This window comes from Toxotes jaculatrix, chromosome 9 (assembly GCF_017976425.1).
Source record: "Toxotes jaculatrix isolate fToxJac2 chromosome 9, fToxJac2.pri, whole genome shotgun sequence".
Taxonomy (NCBI): Eukaryota; Metazoa; Chordata; class Actinopteri; family Toxotidae; genus Toxotes; species Toxotes jaculatrix.
The window spans coordinates 24232524-24257654 of NC_054402.1; the positions used below are offsets into that span (position 1 = coordinate 24232524).

The 25131-nt window shown below is 41.1% G+C and overlaps 2 protein-coding genes across 2 annotated transcripts in view; one reads left to right on the forward strand and one right to left on the reverse strand.

The window, feature by feature from the left end:
- Positions 1-562: 562 nt before the first annotated feature.
- Positions 563-21257, reverse strand: zgc:113279 (uncharacterized protein LOC553749 homolog). The gene is made up of 12 exons (XM_041046239.1): positions 21149-21257; positions 20880-21048; positions 20012-20133; positions 18911-18935; positions 18679-18725; positions 18353-18503; positions 17925-18231; positions 17389-17494; positions 16820-16966; positions 6262-6322; positions 5509-5672; positions 563-4223 (listed from the first exon to the last, which is right to left on the reverse strand). The coding sequence occupies exons 2-12, from the start codon at positions 21037-21039 to the stop codon at positions 4191-4193; spliced, it is 1323 nt and encodes a 440-aa protein (XP_040902173.1). The 5' UTR covers positions 21040-21048; positions 21149-21257; the 3' UTR covers positions 563-4190.
- Positions 21257-25131, forward strand: part of LOC121187123 (POU domain class 2-associating factor 1) — a 32916-nt gene continuing 29041 nt past the window's right edge. The window contains exon 1 of the mRNA XM_041046241.1: positions 21257-21378. The gene's annotated coding sequence lies outside the window, so the exon portion shown is untranslated. The remainder of the gene's footprint in view (positions 21379-25131) is intronic.

Below are 25131 nucleotides of genomic sequence, written 5' to 3' on the forward strand. Positions count from 1 at the left end.
TTTTTCTGTTTTGGATGATTGAAAATTGTAAGTCAGCAGAGAGAAAATGGACAACGCTGGCCTTTGTGTGGTCGTCCATTAAGGACGTCCTTGGACTGATTTGACCTCAGACTGCTAACGATTCCCCAAGACGAAGAAGGAGCTCAGTGGTCACAGTTTTGACAGTGATTATGACATCACCATTCTCCGAAGGTCCAAGACAGCGATTTCTACACAGAAGGGATCCACACGCTCCATGAGCACTGGACTAAGTGTGTTAATGTAGGAGGAGATTATGCTGAAAAATAAATGTGCTTCTAAAACTGACTCACTCTACCTTAGGCCTCGAAACCATTAATCACCCTTTTATAATTTGTTTTGTCAGTTTTTAGGTTTTTGCTGTGATAATAGCACGGGCTGGTGTTTTCCATGCACTTGTGTAACAAGTGGAAAAATGTTAGCAAACTAAAAATCACATGTGCTTTGGAAAAATACCCCAAAGTTATCCTGTGAGCTACTTATTATTGTTATTATATTTTATAGATTTGCACCTTCAAGTCCAGCAAGAAAAATACAAGCAATGTTTACAGAAACCAAAACCTCCTTTATTAAGCTCTTTAAGATGAAAATGCACATATTGTTACAGAAGCATGAATTATGATATTGACAGCGAACACCCACCATCAGTGTGAATAATTATGTGTAATGAAAACTGCTGCACAAAACTGCAACGAGCTGCTGGAAGTAAGCTACGTGTAGCCACTGTGTATGGCTGTTTGTGATGTTAAATTTCTGTGTGAAATTTCAATTGTTAACAGCAGTTCAAAGACTTCAATTCAATTAGTACGAAGCAGTTCATGTGACCAATAATTTTACCTTTAACTAGACCAGCTGGCCAGCCCATTAATCTTATTAATAAGCTTATTTCTTGTTTATGTCATCAAACCCCTCAATTTATCATGTGTTATTCATGTTTTCACAAACTGTTGGTTGAAACTATGAGATCAGCAGCTCTGTGTAATCTATAACAACCTGCATGATTCATCACACGAACACCACATTGTTTATAATGCAACAGAAAACCCAAACGTGCAGGTAAAATCACTAAAGTGGAAGACTGACATGGACAATGACTCCTTATGAGATTTCCTCACTCCTCGTGCTTGTTTTCAGCTTTCAAAATAGATTACAGTATAATACATTAAAAGAAAACACGCACACACAAAAATCCCCCCAAAAATCCCAAAGCCCAATCAGTTTTGTAACCTTCCTACTATAAAAGTTGGTCAAGAGTAGTTCATCTATATATATCCCTATAGACATCCCTGCAAGGTAAAACAAGTTCCCAAGTCATCAATTATGCTTTTGGGGAAAAAAAAATGAATGTAATGTGACATTACATTATAATCTAAATAGCAAGATGAGATATATTAATATGAAAGACACTGTAAATCAACAAATTTAAGTCACTCATTCAAGCGTACAGCCCACAGGGAGATGCTCTCACCTTATGTTTGCCCATTTTTCCTGCTTTCAATACATCAACTTTGAGAACTGACTGTTCACCTGCTGCCTGCTATATCCCACCCCTTGACAGGTGCCATTGTAATGACATAATCAATGTTCACTTCACCTGTCAGTGATTTTAACGCTGTAGCCTGACGTCTTTATATTCTTAAGCTACATGAATCCCAACACTCGTAAACAATAAATGATAAAACTAATAATTCATGCTAGTTCACTTTCATACATATAAACCAGTCTTTGTTAATAGTGAACAGCTAACAAGACTATGATTTTGTTATCCACACGCCTGCATGAGAAAAAACAATTTCTTCTATTTTGTATAATGATACTTAACTTTGACTCTTGATCACTTAAACCTCACCACAGCATCTTCTCCTGAGCATAGTTCAACCCAGAAATTGATGCTCATGATACTCACTTCAAATAGCAAAATAAAAATGATCCAGTGTTGGCAAATCAACTAGAAAACAAGCTCCTTGACAATATAGACAAATCATTTCTGATAAAAAAAAAAAAAAATCTCTAGAAAAGTGTAAATGACTCAACAAACTTTAAGAGTATACATTTTAAAGTAAATTAGTAACTGCATAGATCGTATGGCTTTAATTGGTCCCAAGACCACCTGATAAATAACTAAAATAATATTATACACTGATGAGCCAAGACATTATTATGATCACAGATGAAATTAAGAACGTTGATTATCTCATAACCAGAGCACATGAGTGATATCAGATGGTGATCTCAGGTGGTGTGTGAACAGTTAGTTGAGGACAGTAGTGTGATGAGTGCATGAGAAATGGGCAGGTGTAAAGACCTGACCGACTCTGACAAATCGTTATGGTCAGACAGCTGGGTTTTATGTAGAGTCCATGGCCAGTGGCACGTTAAGGAGAAACAGAATATTACGCAGCGCTGGTCATAATGTTTTAGCTCATCAGTGTACAACTAGTAGCCTTTTAAACCTTTACATGGATTACATCACAGTGTCCCAATACCCTAGTTATAGACTGAATACACTGATAGCAAAAACAAGTTTTGCCAAGTTAGATGAGGAGGTCATTATCAGTTCTATCTCTGTGTTCACCTGAGATTCAGGATGTGCTTGGCCCAGCTTAGCACACAGACTGAATGCAGGGTAAAAAGCTGGAGGGAAAACTGTCTTGTTTACATGTTGTACCTTGTGAATGGGCTTGTTAATTATCAATACATCGAAGAATCATCAGAGTTTTGGGTCAAAGGACAAAAATTATCCACAGCTAGCAACCTTACTGTGTGGACAACACCATAACTAGCGTGTGCTGGTCAATAGCTTCAGTGCACAATCTAACTGATTGTCAAACCACAATGTTTTGGTTTTTTTTTTTTTGTTTCTGCGTGTATTAAATACAGATGATACTGTGTGCACTTTTGTGCTCTTGCCTTTCCTTTTTGAGCTAAACTGGCCAAGATAAACACATTTTGAACACTTCTTTAATGAACACAAAGAAATTAAACTGATGTTCTCCTCTTAACTCCCAGTAAGAAAGCAAACGTCTACCAAACATGTCAAACTACCAGCATTGTCTTAGTATTAAAGCACAATAATTCATGAACACATGTCAAAGACAGATCATATAACATAACATAACATTTTGCACACTACAGTGTATATTTATAGACAAATATAACTATTCACTCACTAAGCTCTTTATTAGGAACACCATACTGGATAGGTTCCTCACTTTGCTTTCTGACGACCTGACCTGACGTGGTCTCTGCTGTTGTTAACTAAAGCTTCTGACCTGTATCTTCATAATGTTATGCACTGCATTGCTGTTACACGATTGGCTGGTTGGGTAACTGCATGAAGAAGCAGGTGTACATGGGTTCCCAATAAAGTGCATAGTGAGTGTATACTAAGAGGTATTACTTTAACAAAACTAAAACTCCCCACACATGACAGGCTAAAAACTTTTAAAACGTTTTTGAATGAGCTGAATCATGTGAAGGTACATATTTATTCCCCATCACCACACAATACTTACTAAAACTTGTCATGTCCTCTAGTACAAAAGTCATGTAAAAGATCCAATATGTAAATTCTATGGCACTAAATCTCTTTGACTACAAATCAAAGTGAGTCCCAGAGGGGAGGGCTAGTGTCCAGTTTTTAAAAGAGAATAATGACATATCTATTGACCTGTTCAGCTGCTGGTTAAATATTGCAGTGTAAGCTACAAACACTTCCATAGGGAAGTGTTTGTAGCATCATTATAGTTTAAGTGCTAGATATATTGTATTTAGGGGCCAGGCTTTTAAAACTGGCATGAAAAAGCCAGCACTTTCTCATTATACTGTCATATTTCTAAAATATTCTGGTAGGATTTCACATCTGGATCTCCACAGACACACTAACTGAGGACAACTTGTTACTCCAATGTAACAAACAGTGGAAGTTTCACAGAAACCAGCTAATGGGCACCTAACGTTTCTGTGCGGGTTACAATAAATACCTGATTGCAAGTCAGGCATTTTACCAAACACAAAACATCAGATGCTTTACATAACAGGCCTGAACTCATTCTTAGACAGAAAAGAAACCCACTAATTATGGTCTCTCCACAACAAATTCAAGCCTGAACCAACTCTGAACATTACTGTTGGGTCTCCAAGATGCCCTGCCGGGCGGATGTGCCAAGAGGTTAACCAGTTCTAGGCTGCATGCTCTGGCTTCCCTGAGAAAGAGATGAAAAAATGAGTTAGTGATCTCAAGGTTCTTGATAGAGAGATAGAGACATTAAATATATTCCTATAGCATTCCTATATTCCTGTAACCAATGTTCATATTAAGTAAAAGTCTAATAGTGGTGCTCCCAAATTATAAAAATAATAATTAAACACAGAGAGTTAAAATTTGCAAGAAGCTCAATCAGTTTGTAACGCTCTTTCCAGACAAGAAAGAATTGGTGGATGGATGAAAAAGGGAGAGACAACTCCTCTCAGATCAAGTTTGGCCTGATGGACAGACAAGAGGAAAAGCTATGTTGTTACCTAAATCTAAGGGCTTTAACCTCAGTGGCCATTTCAGCACTTCAGACTCGTCCTATGAGGATCAGTTCTATGCTGTCACAGCTCAGCTTACAGTCTAAGCTGTGCTTTGTCAGGCTAAGCTGTGCCTCAGCTCAGCTTTGCTTTGGGCTTAATGCTAACACTAGCATGCTAATGTTGACATGCTTAAGAGTTAGGATGTTATTTAAGCAAAAATCTGTATAAAAAAGTATAGTTGAGGCCGAGGTAAACGGCCTAGAGGAAAGATAGGAAGTACATTTAAAAATAGACCTGTCACTTCAAAAATAGTTGAGTAAAATGGCTCTGTTGTTCAACAAGCCTATAAGTACACTTATTTGCATTAAAAAGAACTTGGCAACTGCTGTTACCACAAATTGTTTTTCATGACTCTTCAAAAGCATACAAGTATACTTAACAGTACTTAGTAGCCAAAAGGGAACAGGGAGGAACCTGGCTTTTATCCTTGTAAATAAATACAAGTATCATTTTGTTTCAAGTTCACAGTGACTCATTATTTGTTCATGTTCTTCACCATCCAATGCTGCCCTGCCAAAAGCTGAACCACAAACAAGGCGCAACTGTGCTGGATGTCTTCAACACTGTTTAATCTGTCTGAATGTCAACTGGCTATAACTGTTAGTTGCTGTGACCAGGCAGCCAGATAACAGGGTTGTTCAGCTGCTGCTGAGCCATCTACTGGTCTAAACAGCTGGATAGTTTTTACTGCTTCTGTTAAAAGTAAGAAACGAACACAGTCACATCTTATTCAATATTATTGCCTTGACATGGCAATGCTTGAATGCTAATGCTTGAACATGATCTACATCACATGGTTAGAGCCCCTCAGTTTTCAATCTTTACAAAGTAATACTTAATAATCAGACATTTCTGGTTTGATTTGCATGTAACATGAGAAAAGGGAAAAATCTCAGCTATTACACAGTGACATACCATGGTATGAAGGTAGCTGCCCATGTGCAGCAGACACTCCAGGGTCTCCATCATCTGCTCTTGGCGGAGTGTTTGGAGTCTGGTGTAACTGGGGGATTTGCTGCTTTCCAGCTCACATACTGTGGCCTTCAGAGCCACTGAAGCACATTGGATGACACTCATTCCTGAGAGCACAAAAACATTTGGATTACTGTACCATTGAGGAGCTTTCACTCTCTATATCCACACCTTACTTTTTTTACTTGAATATTTAACCATGCCTAACTGTAAAATGGTAAGAAAAACATAAAATAATCTCAAGTGAAACCTCTCTGTCATTTTAAAGTGTTTTAAAGTCTGAACTTACTCAAGCCAGAGAGTCAGTGCAGCGGATGCTTGTTGTTTTGGTTGGTTAAGTTCATTCACTACATACAGATGTCATTTTGTTCTGATACTTCTGTACTCTATCCTACCAATTATGTGATACCACACACAATGTTTACCACATTGACAGCAAGGTGATTGTAAATCTCATTTGGCAACAGCTTGACCTTTTTTGCAGTAAATTGCTTTACTGTAATTATTGCACCTATTTTGTATCTAACTTCCTTATCGCTTCACCCTTTAGTCCTATCGTAGTGTCTTAAATGTTTTTACATTGATCACTGTGTTTAGCACAGACTAACTGCTCAGAGCAAAGCTCCAATTTGAGAAAGAGCTATTTAGATACTTAGATGTTTGTCATTATCAGTTTTGAAAGGTTACAATACGTACCACAATTATCAGTGGCTTCAACATCAACATACACGCCATCCATCATTGTGCGCTTCAGAACCTAAAAGAAAACATACGTGTTAAAGACATAGTAATGATTGGTAATAAAGTACAGACCAGAGTTGCAATGAAAACTGTCCGAATGTAAGTACAGAACAAGGCAGCACAAACACGTTGCCATGTTTCAGGACATGCTCAGAGGCACTACAGCTGCCGTAGCCCTGCTGCTGTTGGATGAGGATGACAGAGGGAACAGATTGGTGGAAAATATCAATCCTGAGATATATCAGTAATGTAGATTACTGAGAGAAACTAACCTTCCTAAGAGCTTTCCATTATGGACTGTGAACACTACAACATCACCACCTCTCATGCTGCTGATGAAAGCTAGAGAGTTTGATGTGATTAAGCACATGACTATTGTGAGGTTGGTGAAGAATGCTCTGGGAAAGTATCCAGTTCCAGGGAACACATAACAATCAACCGATAGGTTTTAATGTCAGATTATAAATCAGTCATGAAGAATGAATAAAGTCCCTGGCAATTTCCCAAAAGTGACATCTTCAAAATGCTTGTATGGACCAACAAACAGTTCATAATCCAAAAAAAAAAAAAAAATTCAGTTCAGTATCATATGACAAAGAAAAACAAGTTAATCCTCACATTTGAGAAGAAGGAACTGGCAAACGTTTGGCATCATTTGACTGAAAAATGACGTGATTCATCAATTACTCAAACAACAAAGACCATGAAAGCTGCTTATGTAGTAGGTATGAAAAAAATGCCATATAAATAGTATTTAAAAAAAAAAAAAAAAAAAGAAAACACCCCTTATTTTTTTTTTAAATCATTAAATCACTGCAAAGGTGATTGATTTATATTCTTCAGCCTTTACGTCTGAGGTAGAGATACTAGGTTGCCAGGAGACGGTGTGGTGTAGTGGGTCTAGTGGGGAGGGAGCTCCGCGCAGGCGCAGTTGGAAATAAATGAGCGCCAGCGGAATACGCTAACTTGTGTCCTCCTCCTTTGATCCACAGGTAATATCAAATGTTACTTTGTTATTGTTCAGTATTGCATGTACATGAAAGATAAAGTGTAGCGAAATGTTTAAAATGATTTGAGATGTTTGGGAGATGTGTGTATGAGGTGACGAGTCTCGGCTTTGTTCCAGTGTTTTTGCCGGTCTTTAATTACACTAATTAGCAACTTTAACGTTACTGTAAACATATTTTTGTTCGCGTATCGGTAGTTAATATTTTGTAGAATTAAGGTTATTTGAATGTTTTTAAGAGTTTCAGTTGAATGTTTTTAAGAGTTTCAGTTGTCAGTGATGTTAGAAAAAAACTTGGTAAGAGACGTTGGGTTTCCGTTACTGTGGTGTTCACCACGTCATTTTGTGACCGTTGCTCAAGCATATATGTGCGCGTGCATGTGTGTCAGGGAGCGTGCTAGTTAACAACATGTAAATGGGTTTGTGTAATAGTAGTCTTGTGTGTGTGTAGTAAGAATGTGTTTTAATTTTCCTTATTTTGAAATATAGGGATTGTGTCAGTTTTATGTTTCACCTTGGATCAATTATTTTGTACTCTGATGCTGAGGGATGCATATTAATTTATTTATTTTTTTACATTTACTCGCATTTTATGTAAGAAATATATATACCTATACATATGTATTTGTTTTATTTTATCTGAGTGAGGTTTTATGTTATTTATCATCAGTAATGTGAATTGGTTGTCATTTTATTTTTTTATAAAAAAGCTTGATCACAAAATGTGTGCGGCAGTTGGAAATAAATGAGCGCCAGCGGAATACGCTAACTTGTGTCCTCCTCCTTTGATCCACAGATTGCACAGTGCTGCCCAGTCTGTGTAATCTTTGCTGCCGGTCCAGATTCCCCTAGGTCTGGCACCGGTAACAATTGGGGGCTCGTCCGGGATAGTAATAGTGTTGCTGCCTGGTGAAGTGTGTGCCGAGACGACGTGAACCTGTGTCCAAAGCTTCAGGGAAGGCTGCAAACCAGAGCGTCATCCAGGAAGCAGAGGCCACCTGTGCAACGTCAATATGGCTCCAGTCACTGTACGGCGGACATTGATTTTTACAATCCAAAAGAGACTTTCCAGTTTGAATACAAGTCAGCTGCTGAGGGTTGCCAGTTCGATTGATGACGGCGACACATCTAGCAACATTGAGGACTTGAGTGAACCAGAACTGTACGATCTGATCGTTAACTACATAAGAAGTGAAGAACTGACTGCTCTGGAGGATGAAGGCATGGCTCAACTCCTCACCCTCGATGACCTGCTGCATGACCTGCTAAACCCAGAGACCAGGCTGGTTGAAACTAGCCAGGCCAATCCCCTCGAGATGGGAGATGCCACAGCCTATCACCAGGAATGCCCCAATCCCCTTTATCCTGACCATAACCCTTCAGTCCAACCCTCCTCTCTCCTAATCACCAACACTCACACACATCATCCATCTCCACATTCAAGAAGAGACAGTAGCATACCTATGAGGAAGCTCGCTCCTACAGCGTCTGCCAATCCACCAACAGCGGGTGTGGGAGAAGCTCCGGTTGGTAGGGTGAGTCTCCCTTCCAGTGTGGAAGATCATGGACTAAGGCTGAATGATGTAGTAGCCCTGCTCCCACGTAGAGAGTTTAAGCTACATGGTGGTCAAATTTCTGATGTTAGTTCTGACATGTCATACAGTAACTTGTCTAAACAGATTGACGAAGGTTTGGAAGAGGGTTTCACAGAGTCTGAGGTGATTCGCACTGTGATTAAGATTATAAAACCGGGTACCTTCAAAGAGATGTTGTCTAGCAAAGATAACTTAAGTGTTGATGAGCTAAAGCGGTTTCTCCGTGCTCATATCAGGGACAAAAGTAGTACTGAGCTTTTCCAAGAGTTAAGTAATGCTAAACAACAAGACAAAGAGAGCCCACAGCAGTTTCTGTACAAAGTAATGGGGCTAAAGCAACGTGTTCTCTTTGAGTCACAGCAACCTGGTGCAGAGTTTACCTATGACAAAAAGCTCGTCCAAGGTACATTTTTGCACACTCTTTACCAAGGGTTAAGTGAGAAAAATAACCATGTTCGACACGACCTCAAGCCATTACTTACAGACCTGCAGGTTAGTGATGACTTTCTCTTAGATGTAATTACTAAGTCTACCAGTGAGGAAGAACAAAGACAAAAACGGCTTGGTACAGTGACAAAAACTCGACCAGTAACTGTGAGTACAACTCAAGTTGACACTGAGTTACAAGCTAATCGTGATGCTATTAGAGAGTTGACTGCACAAGTGACTTCATTGACCAAACAACTGACCCACATGGTGAAACCCACTGATGGTGTTGTGCCTAGTGACCCTCCCTCAACCGCAGTCTGTCCTCGGACATCATCATCTGAGACCAGGGGTAGATGTAACAGTTGTGTGGAGCAGCGCAAAATGAACTGTCCTCATTGCTTTGTTTGTGGTCAAACTGGGCACCGAGCCATTGGTTGTCTGCAAAAGAGGTTACAGGGAAACGGGCTGAGGTCACTGGAGGGGGGCAGCCAGTGACTCTAACAACCCAAGAGCCCCAAGAACAAATCAGTCATTCAAAGAAATCTAGCAGTACAAATGCAAATAGGGAGAATGAAACACCAACCAGAAAGCGCTTAGCACAGCTTATAGGTAAGCGATGTATGGTTTCCTGTGCCCTTAATGGTGTTCCTCTCAAGATGCTGCTTGACTCCGGAGCCCAAGTGACAATGGTGGGGAAGACATGGATGGAGGAATTCCTTCCTAACGTTCCAATCCAGCAACTTGAGTCTCTTCTCTCAGACCAGCCTTTAGAGGTATCGGCAGCAAATGGCACAGATGTTCCCTATGTTGGGTGGGCAGATGTCGAACTTCAGATCTGCAGTAAGAACTATGGACATGTTACCATACAGGTACCTGTGCTAATCAGCCAAAACTGTCTTAACTGTCCTCTTTTAGGCAGTAATGTTATAGCCGAGATAATCAAAACAAATAAAGAGCTGGCAGATGAGACTGATATTTCGGCTTTACTCAAAGAAGCTTTAAATGTCAGTGATAGTAAAGTGGAAGCTTTAGTGTGCACTCTGCAGACGTTAACTCTCGAGGAGTTGGCTCCTGAGTGTAGTGTGAGGACAGGAAAAAGAGGTGTAATCATTCCAGCAGGACAGATTTTTGAGGTGAGATGTAGAGTTCGAGAATGGCCAAAAGGTGGTACAGTGGTCTTTGAGCCGAGCTTAGAGAGTAACTATCCTGAAGGTTTAGAGCTGTTCCCAGCTCTAGTGGATGTTCCAAGTGGGTTCACAAAAATTGTGAAAATCCCCATACAGAACTCTACAAGACATGACATCTACTTGGCAAAAAGAACAGTTTTAGGTACATTGGAAGAGGTTAGTGAGACTAAGCCAGTTCACTGCTTGCCCTCTTCTCACCCAACTGCAAGTGTATGTACCGCCCAGCTAAATGCAGGCAAACAGGCAGAAACACAAAAACAGAGGTGGCACCCACCTGTTGATGTGTCTCATCTTGAGGAGCATGAGCAAAAGATTGTCAGGGACATGTTGTATGAGGAATCAGACGTGTTTGCTCAAAATGACTCGGACATTGGGAGAATCCCAAGTCTGCAATTACAAATCCATCTTAAGGATGAGACGCCAGTTCAGACATCTTATAATTCAATTCCTAAACCTTTGTACAAAGAGGTGAAGGAATATGTCCAGAACTTGCTTGACCATGGTTGGATCAGGAAGTCCACTTCCCCTTACTCGTCTCCAGTGGTCTGTGTCAGAAAAAAGGACCAGACATTAAGGTTGTGTGTTGACTTTCGTGGCCTGAACCGCAAAACCATACCTGATCGGCACCCCCTCCCCCGCATCCAGGATCTGCTGGATAACCTGGGAGGCTATTCATGGTTTTCGATACTCGACCAAGGCAGTGCATACCATCAAGGTTTTGTTGATGAGAACTCCAGGCACATGACTGCTTTTAGCACGCCTTGGGGGTTATATGAGTGGATTCGTCTCCCGTTTGGCCTCACCAACGCTCCAGCAGCATTTCAAAGATGCATGGAAGGAGTTCTTGAAGGTCTAAGGGATGAGTGTTGCTCTCCATATTTGGATGACGTGCTTTGTTTTTCTAAGACATTTCATGACCATGTGGATGACTTGAGGCGAGTACTCTGCCGTTTACGTGAGAATGGTATTAAGCTTCGCCCAAAAAAATGTGAGCTATTCAAGAGACAGGTTAGGTATGTAGGACGTCTAGTGACCAGTGAAGGTGTGCAGATGGATCCTAGAGACCTTGAAGCTGTTCATCATTTGAGAGACAGAGAACCAAAAACAGTAGGCGAGGTTAGGGCCCTCTTAGGGTTTCTAGGTTATTACCGAACCTTCATCCAGGACTTTTCTAGGCTAGCCAGGCCACTGTTCAAGCTCATAGAGAACCCTAGTACATCTAACCAGAGTGACTCCCTGGCTAGACTTAACCGGACAAAGTCCAAGGGCTCAAGGAGTAACCAGGTGCCTTCCAAAACACCAGTTCTGTGGACATCAGAGCATAGTGCGGTGGTGTCACACCTAGTGGACATGCTAACTAGCCCCCCCATTCTGGCATACCCAGATTTTAACTTGCCCTTCATCCTCCACACTGATGCCTCAAATGAGGGCCTGGGGGCCGTGCTCTATCAGCAACAGGGAAACAAACTCCGTGTCATTGCTTATGGTTCCAGAACGCTCACGCCGGCTGAGAAAAATTACCATCTCCATTCTGGCAAGCTTGAGTTTCTGGCTCTCAAGTGGGCCATTTGCGACAAATTTAGAGATTATCTCTATTATGCCCCCACCTTTACTGTGTACACGGATAATAATCCCTTGACTTATGTTTTGAGCACAGCCAAGTTGAATGCAGTTGGACATCGATGGGTAGGCGAGCTAGCTGACTTCCATTTTACCATCAAATATAGACCAGGCAAGTTCAACACAGACGCTGACACCCTGTCACGGTATCCAGTGGAACTTCGTGACCACCTGAATGAGTATACTGAGACAATGACTCCGGATGTGATCTCTGCCATCTGTCAGGGTGATAAAGCTATGCGTGATAGCGATGTGCCATGGATGGCCGCGCTGCAAGTGCATTCCGATGCAGAGGACACACTGTCTGAGGGTATATCAGTTATCACCCCAGAGAGCATGAGGGCAGCCCAGAGGGAAGATGCTTCCATCTGCAAGGTGATAAACTTAAAAATGAGAGGATGGAATCCAAATGACAAAGACAAAAGACAAATGAACCGTGAGACACGCAGACTGATACATGAGTGGAATAGACTGACATTAGACAAAGGGATACTGTACAGACAGACAGAAAAACGGACACAGTTGGTACTTCCCAGTAAGCTGAAGACGACTGTACTAAAACAGTTACACGACAATATGGGACATATTGGTGCTGATAAAGTCATCCACTTGGCACGAGAAAGATTCTACTGGCCCTTTATGCAACAAGAAATTGAAGACTATGTCATTCGCCAGTGCCATTGCATCAAGCAAAAACAGCCACACATCCCAGAGAGGGCACCGATGGGTTCAATAACAACCAGTGCGCCTTTTGAGCTCGTCTCTGTTGATTACCTCCATCTTGAGCCAAGCAAAGGTGGCTACGAGTATATCTTGGTCTTAGTAGATCACTTTACTCGTTTTGCACAGGCCTATCCTACCAAGAACAAGTCAGGCAGAACTGCGGCCGAAAAGATCTTCTATGACTTTATTCCACGCTTTGGGTACCCTGAAAAACTCCATCACGACCAGGGTCGGGAGTTCGAGAACAGTTTGTTTCAGAGACTACAACAGCTGGCAGGTATCACCAACTCTCGAACTACCCCTTACCACCCGCAGGGGAACCCCGTCGAGCGTCTGAACAGAACACTACTCCAGATGCTTCGCACACTGCAGGAGAAAGAAAAAGCTGAGTGGAAAGACCATCTACCACACATAGTCCACGCCTACAACTGTACCAGACATGAAGGAACGGGCTATTCCCCATTCTTTCTTCTGTATGGAAGAGACCCACGCTTGCCTGTTGATTTGCTCTTTGATCTAAAACCTGAGCAAGAACCACAGTCCAGACAACAGTATGCACAGAAGTGGGCTTCTCGCATGCAGGAGGCTTACAAGATCGCTGCAGAGAACAGCTCCAAGAGTTCAGCTAAAGGGAAGAAACACTATGATCGTCATGTTAAAGGTATAGGGCTGCAGCCTGGTGATCGGGTGCTGGTCAGAAACTTGTCAGAGAGAGGTGGCCCAGGCAAGCTGCGTAGTTACTGGGAGAAGAGAGTTCATCGTGTTGTTGAGAAGGTTGGAGAAGGACCTGTGTACAGAGTTCAGCCAGAAACTGGAGACCAGACTCTCCGTGTCCGCCATCGTAACCTTCTGCTACCTGTCAATGACCTACCTTTGGAGCAGGAGGAGCAAAGTCCAGGTGCAGCCAAAAAAATGAAACACAATACAGACAATCAAAAAAGAAAGCAGAACAACGGTGAGACACAGGGAGAGGAGTTTGAACTTTCTGAGGAAGAAGAGGAGTACACCTATTATTTTAGGCCCACACTTCAGAGAATTAGACCCCCACCGCCTCAGCTGGAACAGTGTCACAGACTCAGTGCAGCAGCTCCAGAGTTCCAGCCAATGAGGCATGTTACAGAGACAGTTCAAAGACACCAGCCATATGAACCTGATCCAGTCATGATACCCAAACCAGTGATAGTGTCTGAACCTGTACAGGTTGTGGAACCAGCTGCTACACCACCGGTGGATTTGCAGGAGGAACCAAGTGACACTGTGGAGAACATAGGGTCAGAAGACCAGGTCGACAACCATGAGGTTGCTGCAGATCAATTAGAACCACCAGAGGCAGCACCTTCTCTGAGGAGGTCGACCAGAGTACCAAAACATCGGGAAGTGCTCACTTATGAGCACCTGGGACAGCCTTCATATCAGCCTTGGAGGCCAGGAGCAAATGTAATGGCTGCCTGTGTTCCTTATTCTGTGCCCTGGTACCACTACGTTCCTGACCCTTGTTACTATCCCACTCTAATATGGACATGTTAGACTTCTGACAAAAGACATGATTGATAAATGTAGTAATGACACTGAAGGTATATTGACTATTAGACTTTAACATTTTGAACATGGACATGGAACTTATGGAAGTTCAAGATGTCCGGAGACATCTCTTAAAGCAGGGGAGAGTGTAGTAGGTATGAAAAAATGCCATATAAATAGTATTTAAAAAAAAAAAAAAAAAAAGAAAACACCCCTTATTTTTTTTTTAAATCATTAAATCACTGCAAAGGTGATTGATTTATATTCTTCAGCCTTTACGTCTGAGGTAGAGATACTAGGTTGCCAGGAGACGGTGTGGTGTAGTGGGTCTAGTGGGGAGGGAGCTCCGCGCAGGCGCAGTTGGAAATAAATGAGCGCCAGCGGAATACGCTAACTTGTGTCCTCCTCCTTTGATCCACAGGTAATATCAAATGTTACTTTGTTATTGTTCAGTATTGCATGTACATGAAAGATAAAGTGTAGCGAAATGTTTAAAATGATTTGAGATGTTTGGGAGATGTGTGTATGAGGTGACGAGTCTCGGCTTTGTTCCAGTGTTTTTGCCGGTCTTTAATTACACTAATTAGCAACTTTAACGTTACTGTAAACATATTTTTGTTCGCGTATCGGTAGTTAATATTTTGTAGAATTAAGGTTATTTGAATGTTTTTAAGAGTTTCAGTTGAATGTTTTTAAGAGTTTCAGTTGTCAGTGATGTTAGAAAAAAACTTGGTAAGAGACGTTGGGTTTCCGTTACTGTGGTGTTCACCACGTCATTTTGTGACCGTTGCTCAAGCATATATGTGCGCGTGCATGTGTGTCAGGGAGCGTGCTAGTTAACAACATGTAAATGGGTTTGTGTAATAGTAGTCTTGTGTGTGTGTAGTAAGAATGTGTTTTAATTTTCCTTATTTTGAAATATAGGGATTGTGTCAGTTTTATGTTTCACCTTGGATCAATTATTTTGTACTCTGATGCTGAGGGATGCATATTAATTTATTTATTTTTTTACATTTACTCGCATTTTATGTAAGAAATATATATACCTATACATATGTATTTGTTTTATTTTATCTGAGTGAGGTTTTATGTTATTTATCATCAGTAATGTGAATTGGTTGTCATTTTATTTTTTTATAAAAAAGCTTGATCACAAAATGTGTGCGGCAGTTGGAAATAAATGAGCGCCAGCGGAATACGCTAACTTGTGTCCTCCTCCTTTGATCCACAGATTGCACAGTGCTGCCCAGTCTGTGTAATCTTTGCTGCCGGTCCAGATTCCCCTAGGTCTGGCACCGGTAACACTTACATACATGGTCCAAGAGGGCAGAAGGCAGATGGTGTGAAAAATCTTGACACAACAATTAACATGAACTGCTTAACTGCCTTTGACTGTTCCCACATTGTGCCTGTACTCCACTGTGATACATGAGGTGCAGACAAGGAGAAGGAGCCCCACTATTCCTTCACTGTTCAGTGAAGGAATAGTGGGGCTCTCTCTTCAACATCTGCTGTATGTATTTGAGCTGTGCTATAAAAGTGAACACAGTACAGAGATGCATTTTTTTAAAAGAACAATGACAGGTTACCCAAGTTGGTACTTAGCTTCACCTATGAAAACATGAAATAACTGCTCTGTGTCTGTACACAACTACAGTATCCCATTACTGCAGTATTACCTCAGTACACAGGAGACATCATATACCCTTTAACTATGGTAGGTATATGTGATATACTGATCCTTGTTCTCTACAGTACACACAGCATGAGTCGTCCCTCATAAAGACATCAAACTAGTTCACTCAACACATGACAGGGATGAAATATTTTAAATGCAGAGCACACTGAGTAACCAAGTGAAGACACTAAATCATACGCTGTACGCCCCAGGTACGTCTTACCAATCCAGCTCTGTTTGTTTGTCAGAGCTTTTCATCTAAGCCGTTTAAAGACTCACTGACTCCAAAAGATGAAACAGGTGAAACCTTTACGACATGAAAAACAATCCATGTACCTGAACAACCTGTTAGTCTGGATCAGAGGCAGCCATATCTGTGGCATCCTGTAACTTGAAGCAAATGAAGTCATATTGCTTGTGAAAACTAAATATGATCTGATAGGTAAGTGTTGCTTGTGGACACTGAGCTGCATGAAAACATTTCTGTAATGAGGAAAAAAGAAATGAACAGTAAAAACATTGTCCCACACACAGTCATTCTCTTGACCAGCTGACAAATCATCTTTTCAGATATGTCCCCTGACTGGTGATTGCAAGTGTAATTTTCTCATTTTACACTTGGACAAATAAGTAGGCGCGTCATTTGCTCACATTATGCCCAAATACTCCTTGTGGGGTCTGACATGTGCGACATGTGATGACAAACAGCAGACAAACAGATGCCAAACAGTAGTGGGGAAAACAGTGCTCTGACCTCCAGGACTTGGGTGTAGCCTTTCTCAGCGCTGAGGTGGAGGCAGGACTTTCCTGCATTGTTCGTCTCATTGACGTTGGCCCCAAGGCGGATCAGATCTGCCACCATAAGGTGATGGTTGTGATTCGCCGCATGCAGGAGGGCGGTCTGAGAACAGAAGGCCATTAACATTAAATTACATACTGTCCAATGATGAGACAACTACATCATGAACCCTCACATGCAGAACAGGTTCAACCCCACCATTATGAATTTATTTCCTTATATCTGTGGCTAAAGCAGCAACAGCTGTATCCATCAGACATTTAAAGACCGAATAGTTATTGATATGAATGATTTGACAACCAGCGTAAATACAGCTGTAAAAAAACATAAAGTTAAACATTAACACACTTACCATACTGTTAAGTATAAATCTTTATTGTATATATTGTGTCAACTAACTCAGCAGTTAATACCTAATTGTACATATTAATTAAGGAGATAAAATATGCCAAAACAAATGTAAGAAAACCCCCTGAAAACCAAAGATGTAAATCGGAAATGTCTTGAAATGAATTGTACTGTACCATTCCATCAGAGTCTTTAAGGTCCAAGCTGCTGAGTGCGGCCATCCTTTTAGCGATGGCGTAGCCCAGCGCCCTCTTTCCGACACACGCCACATTATGGAGAGCTCTGGAGGGACAAGCAACGTGGGACAACAATCCCACATATTTAGACCAAAAAATAAACAAAAAACCTTCACATTACAGGTATTTGCTAACACAAAGAGGCAGCGTATAATCTAGTAAGAGGTCTAGATTAGAGGTCTCGAGGTATGAACCTGGGTTAATGTAAGTTAGAGATGTTTTTCAAAATGGCTTTGTTCTATTCCAGTAAGCAACTCAACACTACAACAACGCATTTGTATTCTTCAGCTCTAACCAATGCTGACTGTCGTGCCATCACTCGAACCACAAAAAGCTTTATACAACTTTTTCACATATACAACAAAGCCTCCCAACACCTGTGAACCTGCAGATTTTCATGTGTAAAAATCCCCTTTAACAGCTGGATGTACTGCATAATTTACACATTTGCAAAGGTACGCTTGCACCAAACTCACGTTCTGCCATGTTCATCGGTGGCCAGCAGTACCGCATCGGAGATGGCCCTCAGCTGGATCTCCTCCTTCTGCAGCTGGGTCCAGAAGAAGGCAGAGTTGTTCAGGTTCCAGCTGTTGTTCTGGAGATCAAACCACTCCTCCCTTCTTCCACCCTCTCTTCCTGTGTTTGTAATGCTGGGAGGCTGAAGGCTAGAGTGCATGAAGCCAGGAGGAGAAGGGGCCTGGTAGTACTCTATTGTGCCTGGTGAGTAGGTCATGTAGGACTGCGGGCTGGGGATAATTTCATCGGACTCATCACTGTTGTACCCTGCATGTTAGAGAGAAGATATGACGTGAGGAGTGGTGTTCATAGCTTCCATTAACATATTCATCAAGGTCATATTTTGAAGAATAACTATATAAAGCTGCATATGGTCCCTGTGAATTACCAGTTGGAGACCATTCAGGGGACTGAGCTGACTGGGGGTCTGAGCAGGAAAGTTGGGAAGGGGAGCGGTAGGTGTTACTGGTCCTAAGATCTTCCTCCAGCACCTCAACGATGATTGCCAGCTCCTCCAGGCTTTTTGTTGGGCGTTTTCTCTGAAAACCAAAGTACAGCCAAAGTATGCAGTGTTATCTGAACTGCACCTCAAAAGTGACAGGTGATTTACAATGCTCTAACAACCTGCCTTTATCTGGCACATGGTATGCAGATGCCTTTAACATAAAACACAGGAGACCGAAAGTGGTGGGATCTGTGTTTTTCAACATTCACCTTGGTAGTTCGGCGTCCTGTGCGAGTTTTGACTCGTTTCTTGTCTCCTGTGGAGGAAACACACAAGTTCAAATCTGAGAGTAGTATGTTTTCCCACAAAGTACAGTCAGAGCTTAGGTTATGTTGTTTGTTGATGGTGCGTTCTGATCCAATCACTCCTGTATCTAACTGACAGGATAAATCTACAAGACACCATTTATAAATTACTGACATGGATCTGGGTTTTACTGACCTTTCACTGTTTTGCCGCATGTGTCCTGCATTCACGCGTTAATGTGATGTGAAAAGGAAAAAAAACACAACAGATGCATCAGTGTTTTCTGTATGTTTTTCAGATACAACCACAAACATAAAAGTAGTAAAGACTTTAAGTCTAACAGACAAAAGAAAACTGCTTGAGGTCTGGAGTCCTTGGTTTGATCAACCTTTGGTTGCACCAAATCAATGCACTGAGAAGACACGCTGTAGGTCTCCTCTGAGCAAACGGTTGTACAGATACGTGAACGCGAGCTTAACCAAATATGGTGACGGACTCCAAAATCCAAGTTTCATCAAAATAAGTATTAAGTTTACTTCTGACAAACAGACTCATGCTTTGAAAGCCAAATAAAGGTTTGGTGGAGTTTCAGTCAGGGAGAAGTTTTTTTTTTTTTCAAACATGTAACATAATTTTATCAAAATCATCAAAATTAATAAAAAAAAAACAAAAAACAAAACAGATTTCACAAATACAAAAAGAGGCTAATATTGAAATGATTTCTATTTAATTTCTGGTGAAAATACAGGTCCAAATACAGTTGGAGGGATGGACATAATATCACTATATAACAGATTAACAGATTCTTCTCAGTTGGTGATCTGAACATTGAACATGAGGCATCTATGGCTAATTTTTTAACAAATTTTTTAATTTAGACAGTTACCATGATGTAAAAAGTGTCCTTATTTTGTACTACACGTTGTTTGGGATTGCACAAAAGAAAGAGAAGAATGAAAAAGTCTGTTTAACTTGTTAAAGTTCTAGGGACTGAAATTGTATTAGTTTCCTTTGCTGCAAAGTTTTTAACCAATCCAGATACTCAGAGATAACCAAAGGTGCTTCAAACATTTAAGCTACGCGTAAGCCCGTGTGACTTTGGTTCATTTCTTTAGACTTCCTTTCTTGTTTGTATTAAAGAAAACTGAACCAAAACCAAGCAAACCTCTGACTGTGTTTATATTTTGACTTGAGATTCCTGTAGTAATGAGTATCTTTGTTAACTATTTTTGTCATGGTGGAAAAATAAATAAAATAAAATAAAGTAAAATAAAATAAAATAAAATAAAATGTTACCTGAAGATCCTGAGGTTTCCAGCCTTGGGCCACACGGATGTTTCTCAGTAGCTCCTTTACTGGCATTTTGACACGTACTCCAAGGTAGACCTTCTCACCGCCATAAAGGGAACATCTTGCACCTGGACAGGAAAGAATGAACGATGAACCCTTACAACCCTTACTGAACAGGATCAAACTACACAGTGTTGACACAGAAAAACAGAATCAGATGTTATTTAATGTGAACAAGCAAAATGTGCCTGGTGCTAATTTATATTCCCAATGAAGAATGCCTGTTAGATTGGGTCATAATCAGACTAATAACAACAACAATTAACTCGCTGTCAGAAAGATCATTTTTAATATTAACCAGTACTCTATCTGAGCTATAAACATAGCGGAATAAGATCAATTAAACATTCTCAGACTGGCTGGACATCAATAAGACACTGAAGGCAAAAGTTCACTCATCAGTGCAGAAACATTTTTTTTTCCCCATCTTTTGCCTATATCTGTTACCAAAAATAGTGACTTGATAATTCACACATTTTCATTATGATGATTTTTTCCAGTTTTTAAGTACTTGTACTTTATTTGTGTTATTTTTTAATTATTTTTATGCAACTTTATCCACTGTTTTTTTCCAGGGGAAAACGTACTTAACTTCCACTACATTTACTTGTCAGGTATAGTTACTTGACTGTTAATGGTTTCACGTACAAAACACACAGGCAGTCAGCAGTTTATTAGATACACCAAGCCGAAAAACTAACATAGGAACTTATCTCCTGAAGAGTTTACTCCAACAACACGTTAACCAGACCAAAACACGCTCTAACACCGACACTGAATTTGCACATTTTGTGGCCAGAACAACTTGTCATACCTTTTTTATTACCGCCCACATCCTGGACAGTGAAAACGGGAAGAGGTGTGTCAGGCTCGGCCATGCTCGCCGCGGTTTCCTCAGGGAGAGGGAAGAGCCCTGCGTCTGTTGTTTCATCGCTTCTTTCTTTCGGATCCTTTCTTTTGTATCTTCCTCTCATTTTGTACAACTACTGAAAAAAAAAAAGAAAATGTTAACTCCAACTATGACCCGATGCGAGCTGTAACTCCAACCCTTCCCGTACTAAGAGTTAAAGATAAAACACTGACCACAGTCCTGTGGTTTAGGGTCGCTGAGGCCGCTCTCCTTCTGGGGCTGACACAGTGTTTGTCGGGTCTCAGCACCTGTTTGTCTGGCTCTGACTTACAGTTTCGTGCGTTATACCTGTCTGTACCGAAGAGGAGGACGACCACGCCTCCTACCTGCGGATCTACACGGTCACCGCCTCCTCCACAGCCAGAGAGCGCGCGAGAGAGGTGAAATGTGAGCGCTTCAGCAGGTAGGTCTGTGGCTGCTAAGGTACTTGACAACACGGTGAGAGGGGAGCTCCATAATCCAGCCCCAGTTCACATTGTAACCCGCTGGGATTGTGTTAAATATTTACAAAAACTACACATAAAGACTTTAGCCTACAAAGATGTAAAGAAACAAATAAATAAAGAAAAAAATAAAATAAAGAAAAAGGCCATCATATAGGCATGTAAATCAGCTTCTCAACAGAAACACTTATCATTTGATGTCATAAGACAATTATGCTGATGTGTGTGTGATTTTCTAATGTTTTAAATTTTCAAATCTGATCACATCAGTTCATGCAGTTGCAGTGTTTGGAGCACAGGTGTAAAAGTATATACTTATACTAAGTATATACTCAAGTGCTGTACTGAAGCAGCTGTAGTTACTAGTTAGCATTCTTTATACATATTTAGTTACACGCAGATGTAACTGACAGAATTATGGAAAAGCTGGAGTTACTTACACATGAAAACCAAACACAGCATAAATCTAGTCAGACTTGTTATGACTTGTTTGCTGAATGCAGTGGGGTCCCACAGTTCGCTCGCGGCAGCCAGCTTGAAGACGGACAGGCGCTTCCAAACATAAAGATTTTTTCTCTTGTTGGAGGTAAATCTGGGCCAAAACAACTTTTGAGAATTTTGTTGACCTTGTACCATGATGGAGGATTGAGGTCTGAGGTATTGGACAAGCTAGACATTTGACCTGATGGTGATACGAGATGAAAATTTAAGGATCCAGGCACTTTTTAAGACATATAAAAGTTCACAGTATGTTTTCTATAAATATCCTATTATGCTCCGTAGTACGTCTTCTGGACCTCAACGTAAACAGAAGAACATCATGAGGGCAGCCACTAACTGATCTATCTCTCAGTAGGGAGAAGATACTTCATGTATATGTAATTTGTATATAATGTATATATTATATGCAATGTATATTATATATTCTGCATTCTCTGACCTTTTCTGAAGGTCCTGGGCCATAGTTGGTGGGACTCGGTTGGTAGTGTCTCCACCATGACACCCTATGGTGCCCTGTCTTCCCTCCCACAAGTGCTGGTTCTGTATAGTTTAGTATATATGTATCTTTTATGTCTGTACTTCTCAAATATTGTTTTTTTTATCTTTTTTCAAAAGCAAAAAAAAGTAGTGGAGGTAGAGGGAAGGGGGTGGGGTATGTAAATGCAGCACTCAAAACAGTTGTCTTACAATAAGATGATACTGTATGCCAACAGATCTGTAGCTTGTGACAAAATTAAATTGGGGGAAGGGCTGTAAAGAGAGTAAGCAGAGGCAGTTACTTTGTCTACTATTGATAAAATGACCATATTGTTAGCTCACAGTTCACCTCAGTTACATGAAATGATGTAAAAGGAGATGAAAAGTAGCTCTGATTGTAAAATGGTAACTGTAATTATTTTACCTGTTAAAATCTAATTTAAGAGCCAGTTCTCACATATGTATTTTTCAGGGTGAGCTGTCATGGACTTTGTTGTTATGTCATAAAGTTGAGCCTGAGATTTGCTTGGAGGCGCTTGAGAGTTTTTCTAGATCAACAGCATAGCTCTTAACCCTAACCATCTCCTACCATGGTGTGGCCCAGTGTTGCTGTGGTAGGAAAGAGTTGCATCATTTGTGCATACAACAACAATTAATTCCTCAAACCTTAATCAATATTTTCTATGTCAACATGGAATCAATTGGCTCTGGCTCTTTTGGGCTTGTGACTCTCACCTTAGTGTTGTCTTTGAGTCTGACTGCTTTCATCAGGTTACGTAACTTGTAGACTTGCAAGAAAGGTTTGGGTCAGTCTGAAAACAACGCTGATGAAAGCAAAGACGTGTGAACAGTAAAGCTGTGGGCCATTAAACCAAAACAATGTGTCAAAGATGCTGAAAGGAGGGAACTATGTTCAGTGATGATTATGTGGGTTCTAGTGTCTGTGACAGTGACACCTTCCACGTACATGTAGTTATTCGATCTATTGTTAACAAAAAAATATGGATTATAGCAATGTTAAACTTACACTCCCTGATTTTGAGACCTACCTCATAGTGCCTCTGAATCCAAATTTCCTCCCAGCCCATGTTAACAGCTTCCACCTTTGTGCTCTGTAGGTGTATTAACCCACAGAGCACATAGGCAGAAGTGGAAAACTCATGGATTAAAGGCTGAAAAAGGAACTTTAAAAGACAATGTCAGCTAGATTTGTTGGAGTGTAGAAACTCTATATCTAAAGCTCAGGGACGACCACAAGGGCCATTGGGTCGAGCAGGTCAGCTATCAGCCAGCCGAAGCAAAGCCAGACTCCTTTGATCGTGTCTTAGTTAAGCTCTCCTCTGGATGTCAGGTTTACTTGCATGCTGAAGACACCAGGAACATGCCGAGCCCTCAGGGGACAAAGATAATGATTCACCAGGTGAGGCTAGTAACCAGCTTCCAGGCCTGTCTGTTCAAGACTGTGCTGCTGTCCAACGTCTACATTATTATGCTTGTCGCACAAGTGAGACACAAAATGGCTGAGAGAGTGCCATGAGTTTCAGACAGTGGATGTTTGGAGCATGTTGAGGAGGCCCAAACCCTGTGTCTTATGTTGACCTCCTGATGCTGAGAGTGTCACCTCAGGCTGTCAGGCAGGTGTCTGTGGACATGTGGGAGACACTACATCAACTAGTTGTCTACCTGAGACCAAAATGTTCTTGTCTCTCTGAGTGGGCTCTACACTATCTACACACACTCCTTATGGAGGGACAGACTGCAGTGGTTGTCCCTCTGTCAGCATGTGCATCTTGCACAAACCACTGACATTTTTTTCTGAATAAATACATGTGTACACCTCCACGCTTCACTGGTTAGAACCAGTGAAGCATGGAGAGTGGAATGTTGCCTGTGGCTGTATTCATGAGCCAGATTCAGAGGAGAGAAATGGGAAATGGTTGTCAATGAAAAAAAAGCACTGATCTGAAACACTGATCCTGCTTCGTATACTCACATCATCCCAACTTCAGCCCCCGCACTGGTTTCTTTTAGAATTTATAGTACAGCAGTGAACTTTTAACCCCTTATTGTCCCAAAAGGCTTCTTGTGATTGATCACTTAGAGTCCAGGTTAAGGATTGAGCATTTACTGTACTAGCTCCTCAGCTTTGGAACAGTTGTGCAGTTAGAATTTGGTCTGCTGAGGTTGACTTATTTGTGTCCTTAACACCGCTCTGGTGTGACTGGGATGTTCCCATACTGACTGTGATTTGCCCCATTGTGTGCCTGACATGGTGCCCATGCAGGGGCCATAAAGAGCAGTCAGTGCTTCTTTCAGTGCAATTTAAACAGAAGGCTCACTGTGTGATATTTGGCTGAGAACAAAACTGGAGAAGCTGAAGAAAGACAGACAGATATCACGCTCTGCTTTCCCTACATTAATCATATATGCATAAGAGAAAAGAGGTTGACTCAGTCCAGGTGTGCTGTCTTTTACCATCACACATCTCCATAAATCCACATCACAACAACCTGTCAGGGTTAGGGTGGTGTTAAGAGGAGCTATTCATGGCAGGTGAATATAATGAGAGCCAACGCCCTTCATACATACCTTTGCTGGCTCATTGCCAGAGGAAAAAGAATGGGCTCAGTCCTTTCTCACCTGTATAGGCTCATTTATGTACAATGGCAGAGGGCATAACCTGTACACAACATGGGGTATAAGCAGCTGGTAAAGCTGAGGGTATAGAAAGAAGA